This window comes from Balaenoptera ricei, chromosome 19, assembly GCF_028023285.1.
Source record: "Balaenoptera ricei isolate mBalRic1 chromosome 19, mBalRic1.hap2, whole genome shotgun sequence".
Classification (NCBI taxonomy): Eukaryota; Metazoa; Chordata; class Mammalia; order Artiodactyla; family Balaenopteridae; genus Balaenoptera; species Balaenoptera ricei.
Window position 1 is genome coordinate 63,277,889 of NC_082657.1, and position 16,785 is coordinate 63,294,673.

Below are 16,785 nucleotides of genomic sequence, written 5' to 3' on the forward strand. Positions count from 1 at the left end.
GAAGCCGGATCCCCGCCCTGGTGCCCTTCTTCCTCACTGGCCGGCCCCTCTGGGACACTCCAGGTGGAGAGGGTGCAGCTGAGGCAGAGCCGGGAGGGCCTCCTGGCGACAGCTCGGCCTCACCCGCCACGATGCAGGAGCCAGGAAGCTAAGGGGTCGCAGGTCCCCCCACCTCCCTGTGTCACGCCTCCAGTGGCCGGCCACAGTTAGGATGACGCAGACGTGAGCAAGTTACCCGAGTGTGCAGAGCAGGGAGGGGGCACAGGGGGTCAGAGCAGACTTCCTGGAAGGGGTGGCATTTGAGCCGGCCTTCAAGGAGGGTCAGGCAGAGCCGAGGCGAGGGTGGCCTGGGCGGAGGGAACAACTTGAACAAAGGTCTGGGGGTGGGGGGTAGGGAGGGTGCCACGAGGTCAGCGGCTTCTCGGGCCAGGCCAGGGCAGGGTCCTGGGCCAGAAGGAGAGACGTCCCGTCCCTCCTCCTGACCCCTCCTGGATTCCCTGCGGTCCCTCCCCTCCCCACCCCAATTCTGGGCCAGCTCTTAGGTGGGAACCACTTAATGAAGCTGGATCCCTGCCCGGGCCGCAGGGCACGATGGTGAATTCTGTGCAGATCAGGCCTGGATACTGGGGGCCTGAAGGCAGTTTGTCAAGTCCCGCCCAGTTCCTCTCTCTCCCTGAGGGCAGCTGCAGGCCTGTGTCCCTGGGTGCCCTGGTATCCTCCGTCCGTCCTCCCTAGCAGCTGCTCTGGCCTCTTCTCGCCCTGGCGTCGTCTTGGGGGAGCTCCTGCCATTCCTTTTCCATCCTCCTGACGTGTTTATGGGGGGCCCCTCTGGGCGCGTTTGCCCACCCAGCCCACATCCCACTCTCCAGACCACTGCTGGTAGGGCCTCTTCCCTGGGAATGTGGAGTTGGGGGAAGGGAGAGTTGCAGCCTGTGAACGAACCCCGGGGCCGTGGATGGGGGGACGAGGCGTGCGCCCTGGAAGGAAGTGGGGGACGCCGTGACTGCCTTTCTCCTCCCGGCTCTGTTCTCACCTCTGTGGAGGCTGAACCCCACCCCGGGCCCTGCAGGGAAAGGAGCCGGCCTGAGTTGGCTGTGAGCCTGCAGGCCTGGCCTCCCAGCTCCCGGCCCTCCTTGCCTGCAACACCCCCTTTTCCCCAGGCTGCACACAGTTTCATGCACTTGCATGTGTGAGGCTCCAGGGGGCACTATTCTCACTGTGCTGCTGCTTCCAGGAAGCCTTCCCGATTGCTCCATCTCCCTCTTGTGGCCACGGCGCCCGGGCCTCGCCCTCTGTCTGACCTGTGTAAGTTACACGTCCCCAGGTCCCCCCCCCCCCCCCCGCCGGCCAGAGTGCCTCAAGGGCAGCACTGAGGACAGGGCCCCAGCCCAAGGCTGGCTGGATGAGGACAGAAGTACAGCTGCCACAGGTCTTTCTCCCACGGTTCGGGGCAGTCAGGCCCCCTCTCCTGTGGGCTGAGACCCCATGGAAGGCCCCTGGCCCAGGCCCTTCCCTCTACCTCCAGGTGGGAGGCGGGACACCAGGGTGGCTGCGTCCAAGCCAAGGGCCGGCTGGACTCGGGACTGGCCTGGTCAGCCTCCCTCTGAGCTCAGACCTCTGCAATGGAAAATCGCCGTCATCCCCTCTGTGCCGGGACTGCTGACACACCAGGCCCGGCTGGGGCTCCGGCCAGCTGCCTGGCGTGCAGACAGGCTTGCCCCCATGCTGGCCTTTCCAGTGACGCCTTTCAAAATACACCATGTTCCAGGCTGGGCCCGAGTATTAATAACACCCCTTTCCTCCCAGGGGCCGCCCGTGAGCCCAGAGCCCTAGCCCTGCACACCCGCTGGGGGCGGGACCTGCCCTGTGAGCCGGGACACCACGTCTGGGACACCCTGGCTCCTCAGGGCCAAGGTGTCCACCCTCAGGGTCTTGTGGGAGGTGCCCACATGGCCACAGGCAGGGGGGGGCTCGGGCCCTTGAAGCCACGAGTGTGTCATCTGGGGTCCGAGGTCATCCCGACCACCTCGAGGACACAACCTTTGAGAGTTCACCCCACTTGGCCGGAACTCAGGAGGCAGAGGTCATCTGCCACGTCCCGCTCACGCCCCGACCCTGCACCACACGTTCGTCCACCCCCGTGGCGCAGGGTCTTGTCCCTCTTGCCTGGCACCGAGAAAGCCCCCCAACACAAATCTGGTGAATCAATGTGTGAAACGGGATTAGGCGGAGTCGCCGGGGACCCAAGGAGAGGCGGAGCCCGTGACGGTGAACGGCGGCTTTATTCCACAACACAGAACCCACGCGGCCGCGAACAGAGAGATGGGGGGACAGGGGAGGGCGGCCACCAGGACCCTGCCCGGCACCGAGGAATATGACCCAGCACTCTCGGTCCAACCCCTTTGGGGGAATTAAAAAATAAAATCACATAAAAAGAAGTGGACAGGCAATCCATTGCCCACAAGGCTGCGTGTAGCCGGGCCCCAGCTCCCGCTGCCCGAGCCCCTCGGCCCGGAGGCTGGCCTGGCTAGGCCCCGCCTTGTCCTTCATTCTAACGTTTAAAGCCAGGCTCCCCTTGAGTCCCGATGTCGAGTTACTGCTGTAAGGGGTCTCTGGGGAGGCACTCCAGGGTCCGGCTGAATTGAAGCAAAAGCAACAGGAAGCGGGAAGATTCCAGAGTTTTCTGGAACGCCGGGGACTGTGCAGGTTGCTGCCCGGACAGCCGGCATCCAGGCTCCTTGCATCCTCCTCTTCCTCCTCTCCTGCCAGCAGGAGGTGATCCCGCGGGGGGCGCTGGAAGAACCCCATAGGGCGCGGGAGCCCGCAGGCAGGTGTGGGGCTGAGGGGCCCAGGGAGAGCTGGGGCTGGGGAGAGTGTGCTGGGCCTCTAGGGCCACAGGGACACCCACCCCACCAACCTGGCCAGGGGCTCTTTCTACAGCTCTCCAGCTCTGAGGGGTAATTTCCAGCATCTGGGACCCCTGGATGGAAGACGGGCATAGGCGTGAGGCAGAGCCAAGCACGAGCACCTGGGAGCAGGGGCTCCAGGAGCACTGGTGTCTTAGGGAGGCCAGCACGGGGCTCTGTCGTGCCCCTCCCTTCCTGGGGACACCTTCTCCAGGCAGTGACCCCTGGTGACAAGGAGACGAGTGGCTGGCGCCACCCCGCAATGTCTGGGACTTGCCAGGGAATGTGCTCTCCCCGACTGGTGGTCCCGGTCACAGGGCCCCTGAGCAGCTGTGCGGGCCACCACCAGCGTCTCTCCTGGCCCACGGCCACCACACTTGCTAGGCGGGCCCAGACTGGCCAGAGCTGTTGCTAGGACATTGGTCCAATCTGCCCACGTCTGCAGCAGAACCTTATCTGTCCCCGGAGCAGGCCTGGACCAATGGGAGGGGCACTGGGAGGGGGTGGCCGAGGCCACAGGGGACCCAAAGCACCCCCACGGCTTTGGATCCCTGAGGGAGTTGGTGACGCTACACTGGGTTCTGGCTGGGGATGGACTGAGGCGTGGTCGTGTGGGTTAGATGGGAGACACATGCGTGGTGTGCAGACGGGTGGATGGTGAAAGGATGAACGGGGGACCAAATGATAGCTGGGATAGAGTAATGGACGGATGGGTGGATGGACAGATGGATGGAGAGATGGACAGATGGATGGGTGGATGGATAGATAGACAGATGGATGGGTGGATGGATGAACGGCCAGAGAGATGACAGGATTGGTCAGAAGGGTGAACTGATAAAAGAATCAATAAGTACTTGTGGGTAGGCTGAAGGGATGGGCAGAATCATGGCCAAACACGCTACAGTGAGCTGGGACGGGCAAAGTGGGTGGTGCCAGGGACTGGACTTTGGTGTCATTTTGAGGATGTATTTGGAAAAACTGGCAAATAGGAGGAAGTTAGGGCCTGTCCTGATCCCTCTCCACAGTGTCACTGGGATGAAACCAGAAGCAACGCCCCCTCCCACCTGTGTCCCTCCACCACTGGACCTCTTGGGCCCTGATGAGCGACCCCACAGGGCGGCCCCTTCCCGGGAGGCCGGCTCCTCTTGTACTACGGCCCTTACTCTCCTGGCCCCAAGGCTTTCTCCAGCTCTCCTCTCTTCCCCGGTAGCACCCAAGGCTTTCCTTTGGTCCTGGGGATGGGAGCCCTCGTGATTCAGACGGGGTCTGGGGTGTGCCAGCCTTCCACATGGGGAATGGTAGGCACTGGTCTTTGCCAACAGAACACCCCCAGACACCACCACCTGCCGACAATGACACGTCCTAAGAGAAAGGCCAGAGACAGGAGGGGGTGGGAAAGGTCGAAGGGTCCCATGTCAGGGGGCTTTCCACCGGGGGTGAGGGGGCCCAGGCGCCAGCATCCGCTGTCCCAGCCTGTGAATCCTTCCTGACTCGGCCCTGTGGGCCGGGAGCTCCGGCCGCCGCCCGCCTCACTCTGCCCTCCCGCTGGCGCTTCGGCCTCAGAACGGGGTAATGCTGCTGTTTCGGTTTGACTTGGGGGGGAGGGAGGGTCTGCGAGCAGCCACATCTCACAGAGCTTTGGGCTCACCAGCGTGTCCGATCTCAGCCCCTGGGGAGGAGACCCTCACGCGCACATCGACGGCCCATAAGCTCAGGAGGTAGCAGGGCAGGCCAGCCTCTGAACTGGACCCCTTTTGTCCAGACGCCCTCTTTGCATAAGAAAGGCAGGGGGAACACAGACCACCAGCCAACTCCAGCTCCGGCTGCCCCCCTACTGCCTGACCAGAGCTACTCATTGGGAGTTTGCCTTCTCTGTGAGCTCTCTGGCCAAACAGGGCCTGCGCACAGTGACCAACAGACATGCCGGCTCCCAAAGCAGGGAAGGGGCCCTGGACGGAAGGAGCCGCCTGCTTCGTGTGACCCAGCCCACACCCGGCATCCGCTGACTCGGCGCCCAAGGGGACACCCCTCCCACCCGCCCTGGGCCTCAGCCTCCTCGCTGCCAGCCGCTCAGCCCACCTGGCTGCCACCCTCTGACCCTGCGGACGCTCTCTGCCGGCAGGGGCTACGTCTGTCGGCCTCTGGCCGGCCCCTCGTGCCAGGCTTCTGCAGCCCCGGCCAGCGGCAGGTCTTGGTATATGAGATACAGGTATGGGGGCCACACAGGGAAGATGGCCTTTCCTAGCTGGCTTGAGGGACCTCTTCCCAGCAGCTGGGGTGGGACGGGCCGTCCCCACCTCGGACCCTCAGCCTGTGGTCCGGCCCTGCGGGCTTGTCTGGCCCGATGCCATCAGCTGGCCAGCCCTGGCGCGCCTGCCTGTCCTCAAAGGGGACCCTGCGAGCGGAAGAGGAACAGAGGCTGGCAAAGCACACCCGCGGGGCTGCAGGTGGCGGGCTCCTCCCAGCCAGGACTCACCCCGCAGTCCTGACCTCAGGGCCTCAGACCTCCGCACCCACACCCCAGCGCGCCCAGGGCGCCACCCTCCACCAGCACAACCTCGTGGGAACGGAGTCCGAGGGGAGAGGCGGGGCTATGTCACAGCACGTGCACAACTGCCCTTCTGACAGGTTCAAGTCTTGCGAGAGAGAAAGCAGACTGGAAACATGACGGGTGGGCGCCCGCCGCCTCACGAGAGCCCGAATCCCACCCGGCCCCTGGTCTTCTGAAACCCACAGAAGTGAGCCTCCGAGAGGCGGGCAGCCCTGCGGCCCCAGGCAGCCCGGGAGCTTTCTGGAGGGTGAGACAGGTCTAGCTCGACGGTCAGAGTTAGGGCTCCTGCCAGGTGGGGCTCGGATGGCACCTGGTCTGTGTACCGATGGAGTCCTTCCTGGCAATACTCAAAGGGTGAATTCTTACCACTCTGAAAAGTAACAGCGATCAACAAACCCATTGCTCCCCGTAGGACCGCAGTTCAGCTTTCTTTGAAAACCTAGTTCCTGAACTTTACATACTTCCATGGTTTCTCTTAATTTTTTTTTATTTGGCAAACATCTCTTCTTTATTATCATCATCATGAATATCATCATTTGGACCTCTGCAAGGACTATATACATTCACATTATCGCAGACTATTGATTTCTTGCCTCTCGGTGGGGGCCCTGGGCACCCGGTTTCAGTAGCTGGTCACTATTGCACTCCAGTCCAGGGAACTCCTTACAGCCATGCAAGAAAACACAGATCGGAGACCGTGTTTGCTGTTTGTTCTCCCACTGGGTACAGATCAGAACTTCCTTATTCCTTTATTTCCTCCTTGAGATCGCTGGGGGAGTTGAGTGGGGTGGGGGGACAGGGCTAGGCTTGGCGGGGGGATTTCGGAGAGAACATCCCCTGAGGAACAGCTGGACAAAAATGCAGGGTTATATACAGCTGATCAAGTCTCCAGAAAGTGCGGGGAGGGCGGATTGCTTTTCTTTGTCTTTTTTTTCCTTTTTCTGCAAAAGTGTGGAGCTGCAGGAGACACGGGGGCTGGGACGGAACGACGAGGTGGGCGGGAGCTTCTCGGAGTGGGCAGCAGAGGTAGAGGCGGACGACGAGAAGCAGCAGATGAAGGCGCAGTTGCTGTCTCCTCGTGCTTTGAAAAGCAGTCAAGAATCAACCCAAAAGATTGTCACAGTTTTGTCTCAGAATTATGTTCCCTCTGGGAAGGACATGTGAGCATTTCTTTTTCACAAATGGAAAGAATGAAATGTGATGGGAATTCACAGACGGAGTGAGGACAGACGAGGTACCCTCCCTGCACGTGTGCAGACGCACGCTGGGCGTGCCCCGGGTGCACACGCACACGGGCACGCACGCGTGGGTGCCGAGGGCCGAGCTGCCCACCCCACCCGGCCCCGGCGGAGGTGCTGCTGTCGAGTTGAAGAGAAAGAAGTCGATTCTTGTTGGACAAAACACTTCAAACCCCAATATCCCAACCCCCCGAACAGAATCAAAGCAAAAGACCGACATCTGAACAAGCCCAGGCGTAGAGTAAAACAGTGAAATAAATACTTTGGCAGTGACAAAAAAATTTTGGATTTTGACTTCTTGTGTTTGCTTTTTGGATTTCCTTTGGAGCAGAGGTGTGTCCGGCGTCCTTGGCTGGCTAGCTGGCAAGGTAGTTTACAGGTATGCTTCCTTTACCTTTTTTTAAAAAACTTTTTGGATTTCTACTCAAAGCCAAACAGTTTGACATTAAAGGAAAAAAAAAAAATCCTGAAACCAAAAATTACTTCTTGAGTCTGAAATTGACATCTTTCTAACCGTCCTCACTGCACCGGCCACACACCCCGGGGGTGGTTTCAGTGACACAGCGGCTCAGATCTCCGGCTATAAAAGAACAGTTTCCTTTTTCCCTTTTGAATCAGGAAGGGGAAAAAAACCCCACAGTTTTCTTTGTCCATTTCTGAGTAGCTCTTTTGCCAAACAGCCCCCCAAAATTCTTCAATGAAAATATAAGCCACCAAACAATTAGATTTTTTCATTGAAGAGAAAGTGTGTGAAAGTCATAAAGAGAGAAAAATGAGAGAGAAAGAGGGAGAGGCGGGTGTGGACGAGCCGGTCACCTCTGGCCGGCGTCCGTCCGGCTGCCTAAAGCTCGTCGGGTGGTTTCTGAGGATGCACGAAGAGGCTGAGGCGTGATCGTCAGGTAGCTGAGGAAGTTGCATTGATGCAGTCTTGTTGGTTCTGTGTTTTCTTTTGGAGAGAAGCAGTAGCAGCAGTGACTCCCAGGTCGGCTCCCAGGGCTGGGCGCGCGTCTAGCGGGCCAGGCGGGGCCGGGTGGGTGGATGGGCACCGGGTCCGGGCGGGTCAGCGGGGCGCAGCATCCAGCGGGCCGGGCGGGCCGGGGGAGCCGGGGCGGGAGGGCCCCGTGGAGCCCGCCTCGCTGGGGCTGGCGGCGGCCGGGGGCAGGCAGGGGCCCAGGCCTGGGGTGGCATCGGACTGTCCGGGCACTGGCTCAACCACTGCGGCCGAGGGGCCCTGCAGGCTCTGGCCGCACACGTGGTGGTGCTTCTCCCAGTCCTTGTGCTGGCAGAAGGAGCCGCAGTAGCGGGCCGCGTTGCAGCCGCTGCACGTCTCGCTGGCCTTGCGCCCGCAGTTCCAGCAGCTCTGGATGTGAGGGGGCATGGTCAGAGGTGGCCCGGGCTGGCCCCCCAGTTCCCCAGAGTACCCATCCTGGCTGCAGACCACGGAAGCACACACTCCAAACACACCTGCTCAGACCCAGCCGCGACATCACCGAGCAAGAAGAGAAAAACCCCAGCTTGCGATGACCCTCTGCAGACACGGCCCCTCAGCTGGGCCATTTTGGGGGGACGGGCTCCCACAACTCCAGCCCACCCCGGACAGGTGCATGGTGGGCCACAGCCCCTTCCCTCTCTTCCGGGAAGCCCTCCTGGCCTCGCCAGGGCTCCGATACGAGAACGTGGCAGCCCTGGCGGAGTAAAGAGGTGGGCTGCTCAGCCACAGCTGCCGCGGTCCCGTCCTTCCCTACCACTGGGCCTCTGGTCCCTTTTTCTGTAACAAGCGACGACCCCAGCTGCCCACATGAGCAGAAGGTGGGCGGGGATTCCAGCGAAAGGCCGGAGGCAGCAGCCCAGGCTGTGGGGTGGGGAAGCCAAACCGCCCTGGAGAAAGGCCCAAGCGCCCATTTAGCCCCCACAGCCTCCTGCTGGCCACGCTCCGCAGGCAGGCCCCCCGCCCCACCCTTGCTGCTCCCCAGATTCCTGCCGGCTCACTCCCTCAAGGACTGCTCGGACGGACGGTACCACTAGCGGGCTTCCCTGACACCCACCGTCCTCCCTACGCACGTCCACGGCCTGAAGCACCACAGGCTGTCCTTCTGTGTCCCTGCTCCCCTTGCCTCCTCGGGGCCAGCTCAGCACAGACGAATCCAGGGGGTTTGGAGAAGTGCCCTCCCCGAGGACAGTCCCAGGATCCCTGGAGAGAGCCTCTCCCTCCTCCTGACCTCTCTGCCGTCCAAGCCCTTCTCAGACAAGGAGAGGATGCAGTGGACGCGCAGGTACCAGCACGGTGACTCTCACGCCACGCCCCACTGCTTGCCTCTGCTCTCACAGCTTAGAGGGGGCCTTGGTGTCTGCCAGCCTGCCAGCGTTCAAACAACGGCCCCACCACCTCCTAGAGAGTGACCTGGGGTGAGCCATCTACCCTCTGGAGCCCTCAGTCTCCACACCTGTACAATGGGGACACCCACAGGACCTGCCTCACCAGGCCGTGCGGGGTCAAGGGGCCCCGGGGCTGCCCAAGGTCACGTGGCTGGGAAGCACGTGACCGGGAGGCAGTAGAGTGGGGTTCCGGCCCTGGACTGTGGGGGCGGGGGCGGGCGGCCCTACCTCGCTGGAGTCCTCCTGCTGGTTGACCACGGTGAGGGCGTCCTCGGAGGCCTGCCGCCGCGCCTCGGCCAGGGCCCGCTCCATCTTGGCTCGCTCCATGCTGATGAGCTCGTGGGCCTTGCGCTCAGCGTCAGACACGGCTTTCTGCAGCTCTGACATGGCCTGCCGCTTCACCTCGTTCACCGCTTCCTCTGCAAAGGACGCCCCCGGCTGGTCGGCACCTGGACCGGCCCAGACGGGTCTCCCCTGCCCACCGCCCCGGGGGCGCGAATGGTCGCGCGGGAAACCTGCAAAGCCCGCCCTCTACTGTAGTGTAGAGAACCATCCCCTGGAGGGCGGGGACTGGGCCCACGCCCACATTCTGAGTCAGCAGGCCTGGGAGCGCCCGCGGGGACCCCCACGCAGACGCAGACGCAGACGCAGACGGGGAGGGCGAGAGGGTCTGGGGCCCCGGGCCACCCCCACTCACCAGCCTTTCTCCAGATCTCCTCGGGCATGTAGCTGGACAGGGTCCGAGGCACGGACTCCCGGTGGACATCTGAAACACAGGAAGGCCATTATCACACACAGGACAGGGCCCACCCGACTGGGCCATGGGGGCAGGGTGTGTGATCTTGGGGGCCCCCAAGGTACCCATGGCGGAAACCCTGTTATCAGTTGCTGGTGGGGGGAGCAGGGTGATGTCAGGAAAGGAGACCCTCGGGAGCCGATGGGCTTTGGATTCGGCGGGGAGCTGGGCCGAGCCTGGCCCCTCTGCGTCTCCACGGTCATCATTCAGGAGCCTCCCAGCGCCGGGCCCCTGGCCTATCGGAACCGAGAGCTGGGCCTCCCAGCGGGTCAGGCAGTGTCTGGGCAGCAGGCGGCCCCTGTTTTCCAGGTTACACGGTGTTGGGTGTTATTTCACTGCAGGGCCGTGTGAGGGCGCTGCCGTGGCGAATGATGGCCTCGGCCCCGGTACCCGGCGCGCGCCCACAGAGCACACCTAGCTGAGAGCCCTCAGCGCCCACGGAGCTGCCGAGGGGCCGGGCGGCGGGCGCGGGGCCCTTCTTGCTGTCCTCGGCGGCGTCACTGTAGCGCCGGATCCAGTGGTTGAGCTCCTCGCGGTCGGCCTCCTGGCAGCGGCGCAGCACGGTGAGCGACCGCCGCGTCTTCTCGGCCATGTCCATGATGCAGTTCAGGAGCTGCGGGCACGCGGGGCCGGGTGAGCCACTCGATGACGAGGACAGCCGGGACACTGTCCCACACTCCGGGCCCGGCCAGCCCGCCCGCCAGGCCTGCCCAAGGGGGCTCAAGGCTGCGGCCTGAAAACCCACCTCCACTGCCCGGAAAAACACCTGAGCAGCTGGGCGGGGCTGGGGAGGCGCCCGGGGCACCACACTAGCGGGGAGGCTTGGCCAGACCCAGGGCTGGGGCTCTCCCTGCAGCCCTCGAGGTGCGATCTGCCCCGCGAAGTAGACGGGCTAGCTCCGCTCCGGGGACCACCCTTCTCTTGGGGTCCCCTCCCCAAAAGGACGCGGGGCAGGGATGACCCTGAAAATGGTGTTAAAGGGGTCCCACCCCCGCGGCCAGGGGACCTTTCTCCAGGAGACGGTTCGCAGGGCCCTAGAAGGGAAGGTGCTGAGGGGCCGACCAGGAGCGCACGGGCGAGCCTAGACAGGCAGGCGCAGGGCCAAGGGGGCGCACACGAGCCCTGGCCCCGCAGCGCCCGCAGGTTGGGCAGAGCGCCTGGGAGTTGCTGCAACGCCCCGTGGCCCGAACCTGGACACTCACGTTGTTGAGGTGCTTCCACTCCTCCGACCACTCGCGCTCCGTGAGCCTGTGGTCAATCACTTCCTCAGGCCGGGACCCGTGCACGGCTGCGGAGGGAGCTGATGCTCAGGCCCCGCCCCCGCTCCCAGGCCCCGCCCCGCTCATCAAGCCCCGCCCCTGCCGCAGGCCCCGCCCCCACTCACGCCCCTGCCGCAGGCCCCGCCCACGGGCTGTGTCTTCCCGTGGAGAGGTGAGGAAGAGAACCCTGGGCACTGACCGTCTGCCCACTGCCCTGGGGGCTCAGGAACGGGCCTGGCCTCTACTCATGCTTCGGAGGAAGAGAGCCGTGTCCCCATCCCGCGCTTTGGCCACCCCTCCCCCACCTCCAAATCCAGCCACTCTCTTTCTGCCCCCTGCTGCTGGCATAGTGGCCTCAGACCTCAGTCAAGGGACTTCCCCACTGCTCAGGGCCTCCTTGTGGCTGCCTGGCTTCACCCATACTTTACTGCTTCCCCTGAGCTATCTGGACTCTTGTGCATCCTTCAAAGCACAGGTCACAGGCTCCTTCCTCCTCAGCAGCCTTGGGCTCTCAGGCTTCCTTAAGCCCCATGTATCTCTGGTTGTGTAGTAATTATAGGTGCTTCTTTGCTTATTCTCAGTCCTGCCAACAGACTGTGTCAGTCCCCAGGGCAGGGCCAGTGTGGCCTGTTCACCTCTGTATCCCCTGGGCCGAGCTCCAGCCTGGTAAGAGGAGTGATCCGGCTTATCTGCTGGGTCTCAGGTGAGCGGGTCTAAGTGTGGTCTCCTGGGAAACAGTGGGGTCGGGAAAAGCCAGAGCCCTGACACTCATTCCCCATGGGACCTGGGCCCCTTGTCTTGCCTGTGGCCTCAGTTTCCCCACCCTGCCTGCCTCCCAGAGGTGTGATAAGACTCCCGGGAGACGAGATGGAGGGGAGAGCCCTGGGTGCTGTGCTAAGGGCTTTACGGGTTCATCCCTGCCTCAACCTCCAACTGTGTGTGGGGGGGGAGGGGTTCTGCCGTTATTTCCATTTTATAGATGAGGAAACTGAGGCTGGTTACAGGGACATGTTAAAGTAAAGCAAAGCAAAGCAAGGTAAAGTAAAGCAAAGGTCAGCTGGAGCTGGGGCTGTGCCCTTAGCTGCTGGCTGGTATAGCTCCAGAGACTGAAACAATGGGGTACCCACACCCCGTAATCCGAAACAAAACAAACAACTGCTAGCTGAGAAATTCACACCAGCGGGACAGCGTCTGGCTTCCTCACAGCAGCTCCTCCTACACTTTTTGAAATACCGAATATGCTCACGCCCACTGTGACCCAGCACGGCCCATGCTTCCTGGGCTGGGGTCTACTTAGGCCTTTTTTAGCCCCCAAACCTGAAATGCCTACCCAAACTGCAGCAGAGGTGGGAGGTAGTAGCCACAGCCCGCCGTCCACCACCCTGCCCTGCTGCCCAAGGAGCTGGGGCCTGCACCAACGCCCCAACCAAAATAGTGGCTGAGATCTGCCTGACAGCTGGCGTTTATTTTTGCGTTAGCAGAAGCGGGTGGGAATTAGCACCTGCCTGACCCGGCTGCAGGGAGCCAGACGCTGTCACCTGCTGCCCGGGCCTGGGCCCGGGCCCTGGAAGCTTCCGGGGGGAGGAGGCAGGGGCAAGGCCTCTGCTGACCCTTCCTCTGGGCCCACCATCGGTGCCCTGGGCCTCTGCCTCAGGGGCAGCTGTTTCCAGGTTTCCTGCACCAAAACGCTGGGGGGGGCGGGTCCCTGGGGTGGAGGCTAATCCTATTCATCCCTTTGACCCAGCACAGAGGAAGGTCAGAAGGTCAGTCGTGGTAGCTAGATGACTTTGGGCCTGTCCGTTACCCCTTTGGGCCTCAGTCTCCCCATCTGTGATGTGGGCATGCTAATACATCACACAGGTGTGTCAGAACACATCGGGGTGCTGCCTTCTAGGACCCAGCAAAACATACAATGCCAACAAGAGGACCACTGGGACCTGCCACACCGCCACCAGTAACAGCTGGGTCTTAACCCCCTCTCACCCCGTGAAGGCGGGGCTGCTCTTAGACCCAGCCAACAGGGAGGAAGCAGGCATGCAGGGCACGTGACCTGCCCAAGGGCACACCTGGGGGAGCTCGGAGGACCAGGCAGTCCTGCCCCCGGGGGTGTCGCCCCAGCGCCCAGCCCCCCTCATCTCCTTCGTTCTTGCACGGACCACCCTCTACGGATTTGGTGTTTTGGTGTAGCAGGACCGGCCGTGTGTGCTCAGTGGTGCCTCTGCTTTCCCTCGGGGCGCCTGGGCCTTGGAGGCAGGGGCTGCAACTCCCACGACTTGGGGACCCCCCACGTGCCGGATCTCTCCCGGCTGCCAGTGCATCCCGAGCGGCTCTAGATGCCATACCTGGCCCTGCAGAGCCCCCAGGACAGGCACCTCTGCAGCCACGGCGCCCACCTGCCATGGGGAGGGGCCCTCCTGGTCCTGAGGGTGGCGGTGTCGGGCTGCCCCCCCCGGGAAAGCCTGCCCTCAGGCTTCTGGGCGCAAATCCCTCCTCTGCACCCACGTCCTCAGTGTCCATCCTCCCCAGACAGACGTGGCCGGGCAGCGCCAGCGTTCACGTGCACACGGCAGCCCCGGATGCTCCACCCGCCCCCCACCTCCACTCGGCGCACGCGTGCACCCCCGCAGCGCGCCGCTCACCCAGCTGCCGATGGCGCTCTCGCAGCTCCCGGGGGTCAAGGTGGCGGTAGGAGTCCCGGAAGTGGTGGGCCACGGCCATGTCCTCCAGGCGGTAGTGAGGAGGCGGCGTGGGCTGGGGCAGCCCGTTGCTGGGGCTGCAGCGCTGGGCGGGGCTCAGGGTGCACGGCCGTTTGCTGAGGTGGTCCGGGTGCAGAGGGTCACGGTCTGACCCGTTCTCTTTGGTCCTGGTCCCAAGAGCAGGCAGGGGACAGTGGTCACGGGGCCAAGATCCGTGGACAGAGGGGTGAGGGGAAGGTCGGGGCGCGGGCAGAGAGCGAGCGAGCGAGCGAGGAGGAGACAGACCGAGGTGAGCAACGGGAGAGATCAGACCCGGCCGCTAGGGGCCCGGCCCCGTGCTCCCCTCTTCCTCCTCCTCTGGGGCTCCTGGGGTGAGGTGGTCAGGAAGCCTGGGCCTCCTTGGAGAGAGTGGGGGAGGCACCCTCCCCCATCAGCAGGACAGGTACCCACACATGACCCAGCAGTGAGGGCCAGCCCAGGCACCTGGGCACCTCGGGCTGCTGGACACTCAGGGTGCACGTCCAGCACGAAGGGAATAGCCAGGGCATGCCGGCCAGGCAGTGTCTGTCCTGCCTCCGCCCCTGTCCTCCCGGGGCATCCGAGTCCTCAGGAGAACCCGCCACAGCCAGACAGGGCGGCCTCCCGGTGCTTCAGCCTGTTCAGTGGCCTTGCACTTCAGGCTGAACGTGACCAACCCAGCAGCGGCTGCCACAGAACGCGACGTGGTGTCGGCCTGCGTTCTCTCAGCCCCGGCACTGGGGCGCCCGCTAAGCCTCGGCGCCAGCGCAGCTCTCAGGAGTCAGGTAGGGAGAGAGCCGGGCCTCCACTGTCCCCCCAGGTACCTGTCAGGTGTTCTCCTCTTGCCGTTCTCGTTGACCTCCGGGAGGAGCTCCGAGGGGTCGGTGGGGGAAGAGGCGTTGGCATCCAGCAGGAGCTGCTCGTGCTGGGCCAGGTACTGGGCGGGGGTCTGCTTGGCCAGGCGGGCGCAGTGCAGGAGCTCCCGCTGCAGCAGGGGCAGGTTAGCCTGCGGGGGACGGGGAGGGGCTTGGACTGGCTGCCGACTGAGGTCAGGGCGCCAGGTGCTTGGAGGTGAGGCAGGGATGCCAACGGCCAGCCTTGCTGTGTGACTTTGGGCAAGCTGCACGACCGCTCTGGGCCTCGAGTTCCTCTGCTACAGCCTGGGGATGAGGGCGGGACCATGCCCCTCAGAAGACCCAGTGGTTTGGGGTTTTTCCCCTTCACCAAGCTCCCTCCTGCGTTGGCATCTGGAGAAACCGAGGAGGGGTCCTCACCAGGACCCGCTGCCTGCGCCTGAGGAAACAGGCCCCAGACGACCGCCCGCACGGAGGAGACTGAGGCTCAGGGGGGCGGGGCAGCCCTGCACACAGCTCACCGCAGGGGACGAGCAGGACCCCAGCACACCTGCCACAGACCCCAACGTGTGCCGGCTGGTCCTGCCTGCCCACTTTCTGCGGGTTCCCAGCCCAGCCTTGAATAAAGGCATCAGTGTACCCACACCACTCTGGGCTGTCACGCGTGCCACCTCCCGGGGTCGGACACGACCACTGGGTTCCACGTTTGTGGGTAAGGATACCACAGCACAGGGAGCAGAATGGCACGTGGGGGTGGGCACAGGATTCGAACGCAGATCCTGCCTGTGACCACCGTGCGTAACTGCTGTGCCCTCCTGCCTCCGCCCTGCTCTAGGCCTCCCAGCGAACACGGCAGGGCCCCGGGGGCTCGGCAGTCTCCCCAGAGCCACCGTGGGGGGATGCCGGCTGGATGGGGGCCCGGCAGCAGGCCGCTTGGGAGGGCCAGAGTTCTAAGTATTTGTAAATAAATGCAATTCCCCAACTTTCTCATGGTGTTTCCAAGCCACCTCAGCAGCCTCTCCCGCCTCTGCACCACCAGCCCCCACTAGCGCATCCACCCGGACCCGATCAAGCAGCCAATGCGTTTTTGTCAAGCAGTGCCGGCTGCCAGGCCTGTTTTTTTTCTACTTGGATAGCTGAACAGGGGCCAGCCCGCCATCTGTCGAACACGTTAGGAGCATGAGCTGGGAAAGGAGGTCCCGGGAGGTCCGAGGACGCCAAACATCCTCCCTCCCCCTCGCCAGCCCCTCCTCTCCCGGTGCAGCAGGGCGGGGGACAGCACGGGCACTGGCTGGTTGCTGTTAGGGCCATGGAAACATCTGGATTCCTGGCCGGCTGGGCCCAGCTGGGAGCCGGGGCCACGGGTGGAGGGCTGGCTGGGCGGGGCGGCATCTCCCAGCTTCCGGAAAGCCCCACCACTCAGCCACGCACAGCGTCAGGCTCAGGAGAGGGTGCAGGGGACCTGGGGCCTTTGGCCGGGGGAATGGGGACCAGGGCCCAGAAGAAATGCATAGAGACTATGGGGAGCAGTGGTCCTCTCCTTCCTGGGCAGCAGTCCCAGTTCTGTCTCCAGGGCCTGGGAGGCCTTGCCGCTGAGATGCTGGACGGACCGAGCTGGTGAATCCCAGCTCTGCCACCTGAAAGAAGGTTCCATGCTGTCCTCTCCACAGACGGGAACTCCGGCCAGAGGGAAATCAGTGTTTCCAAAAACACCCGCAGTCACGGTGTTACTGGAGCAGGTGTCTCCCATTCGGTGAGGGTTTATGACATTTCCACTGCTTTCCCAAGGACCTCCTCCACTGCCCCACACTCCACTGCAGGCCCTGTGTCTGCCCACCGTGGCTGTGCTGTGTGACCGTGGGCAAGTCACTTAACTTCTCTGACTTCTGCCTCACCTGCAGCTGGAGCTGCAAGAAGCTCTGGCTCCTCCCATCCTGGGTGTGAGGCTCCCACGAGCTTCTCATGAGTTAACTCTCCCAGTCCCACCTGAGGTGGTGGGCTGTCACACCCCAGGGACCCGGGAGGGGACTGGGAAGTGGGAGTTTCAGTTGCCCAAGGGCAGAGCTGGGTTTGAGCCGGCTGGGCTGGCCG

General features: G+C 63.3%; 1 protein-coding gene across 5 annotated transcripts in view; it reads right to left on the reverse strand.

The window, feature by feature from the left end:
• Positions 1 to 7,411: 7,411 nt before the first annotated feature.
• CBFA2T3 (CBFA2/RUNX1 partner transcriptional co-repressor 3) overlaps positions 7,412 to 16,785 on the reverse strand; it is a 52,730-nt gene continuing 43,356 nt past the window's right edge. For 4 of the 5 annotated variants that reach the window (XM_059903802.1, XM_059903801.1, XM_059903799.1 and 1 more), the window contains 7 exons: positions 14,665 to 14,846; positions 13,766 to 13,989; positions 11,070 to 11,155; positions 10,282 to 10,480; positions 9,769 to 9,837; positions 9,300 to 9,490; positions 7,412 to 8,055 (listed from right to left, as the gene is read on the reverse strand). In XM_059903802.1, coding sequence (XP_059759785.1) covers positions 7,756 to 8,055; positions 9,300 to 9,490; positions 9,769 to 9,837; positions 10,282 to 10,480; positions 11,070 to 11,155; positions 13,766 to 13,989; positions 14,665 to 14,846 — 1,251 coding nt within the window. In that variant the 3' untranslated portion in view covers positions 7,412 to 7,755. Of the gene's footprint in view, positions 8,381 to 9,299; positions 9,491 to 9,768; positions 9,838 to 10,281; positions 10,481 to 11,069; positions 11,156 to 13,765; positions 13,990 to 14,664; positions 14,847 to 16,785 lie in introns of all 5 variants that reach the window. The other variant, XM_059903797.1, reaches the window with a different exon arrangement.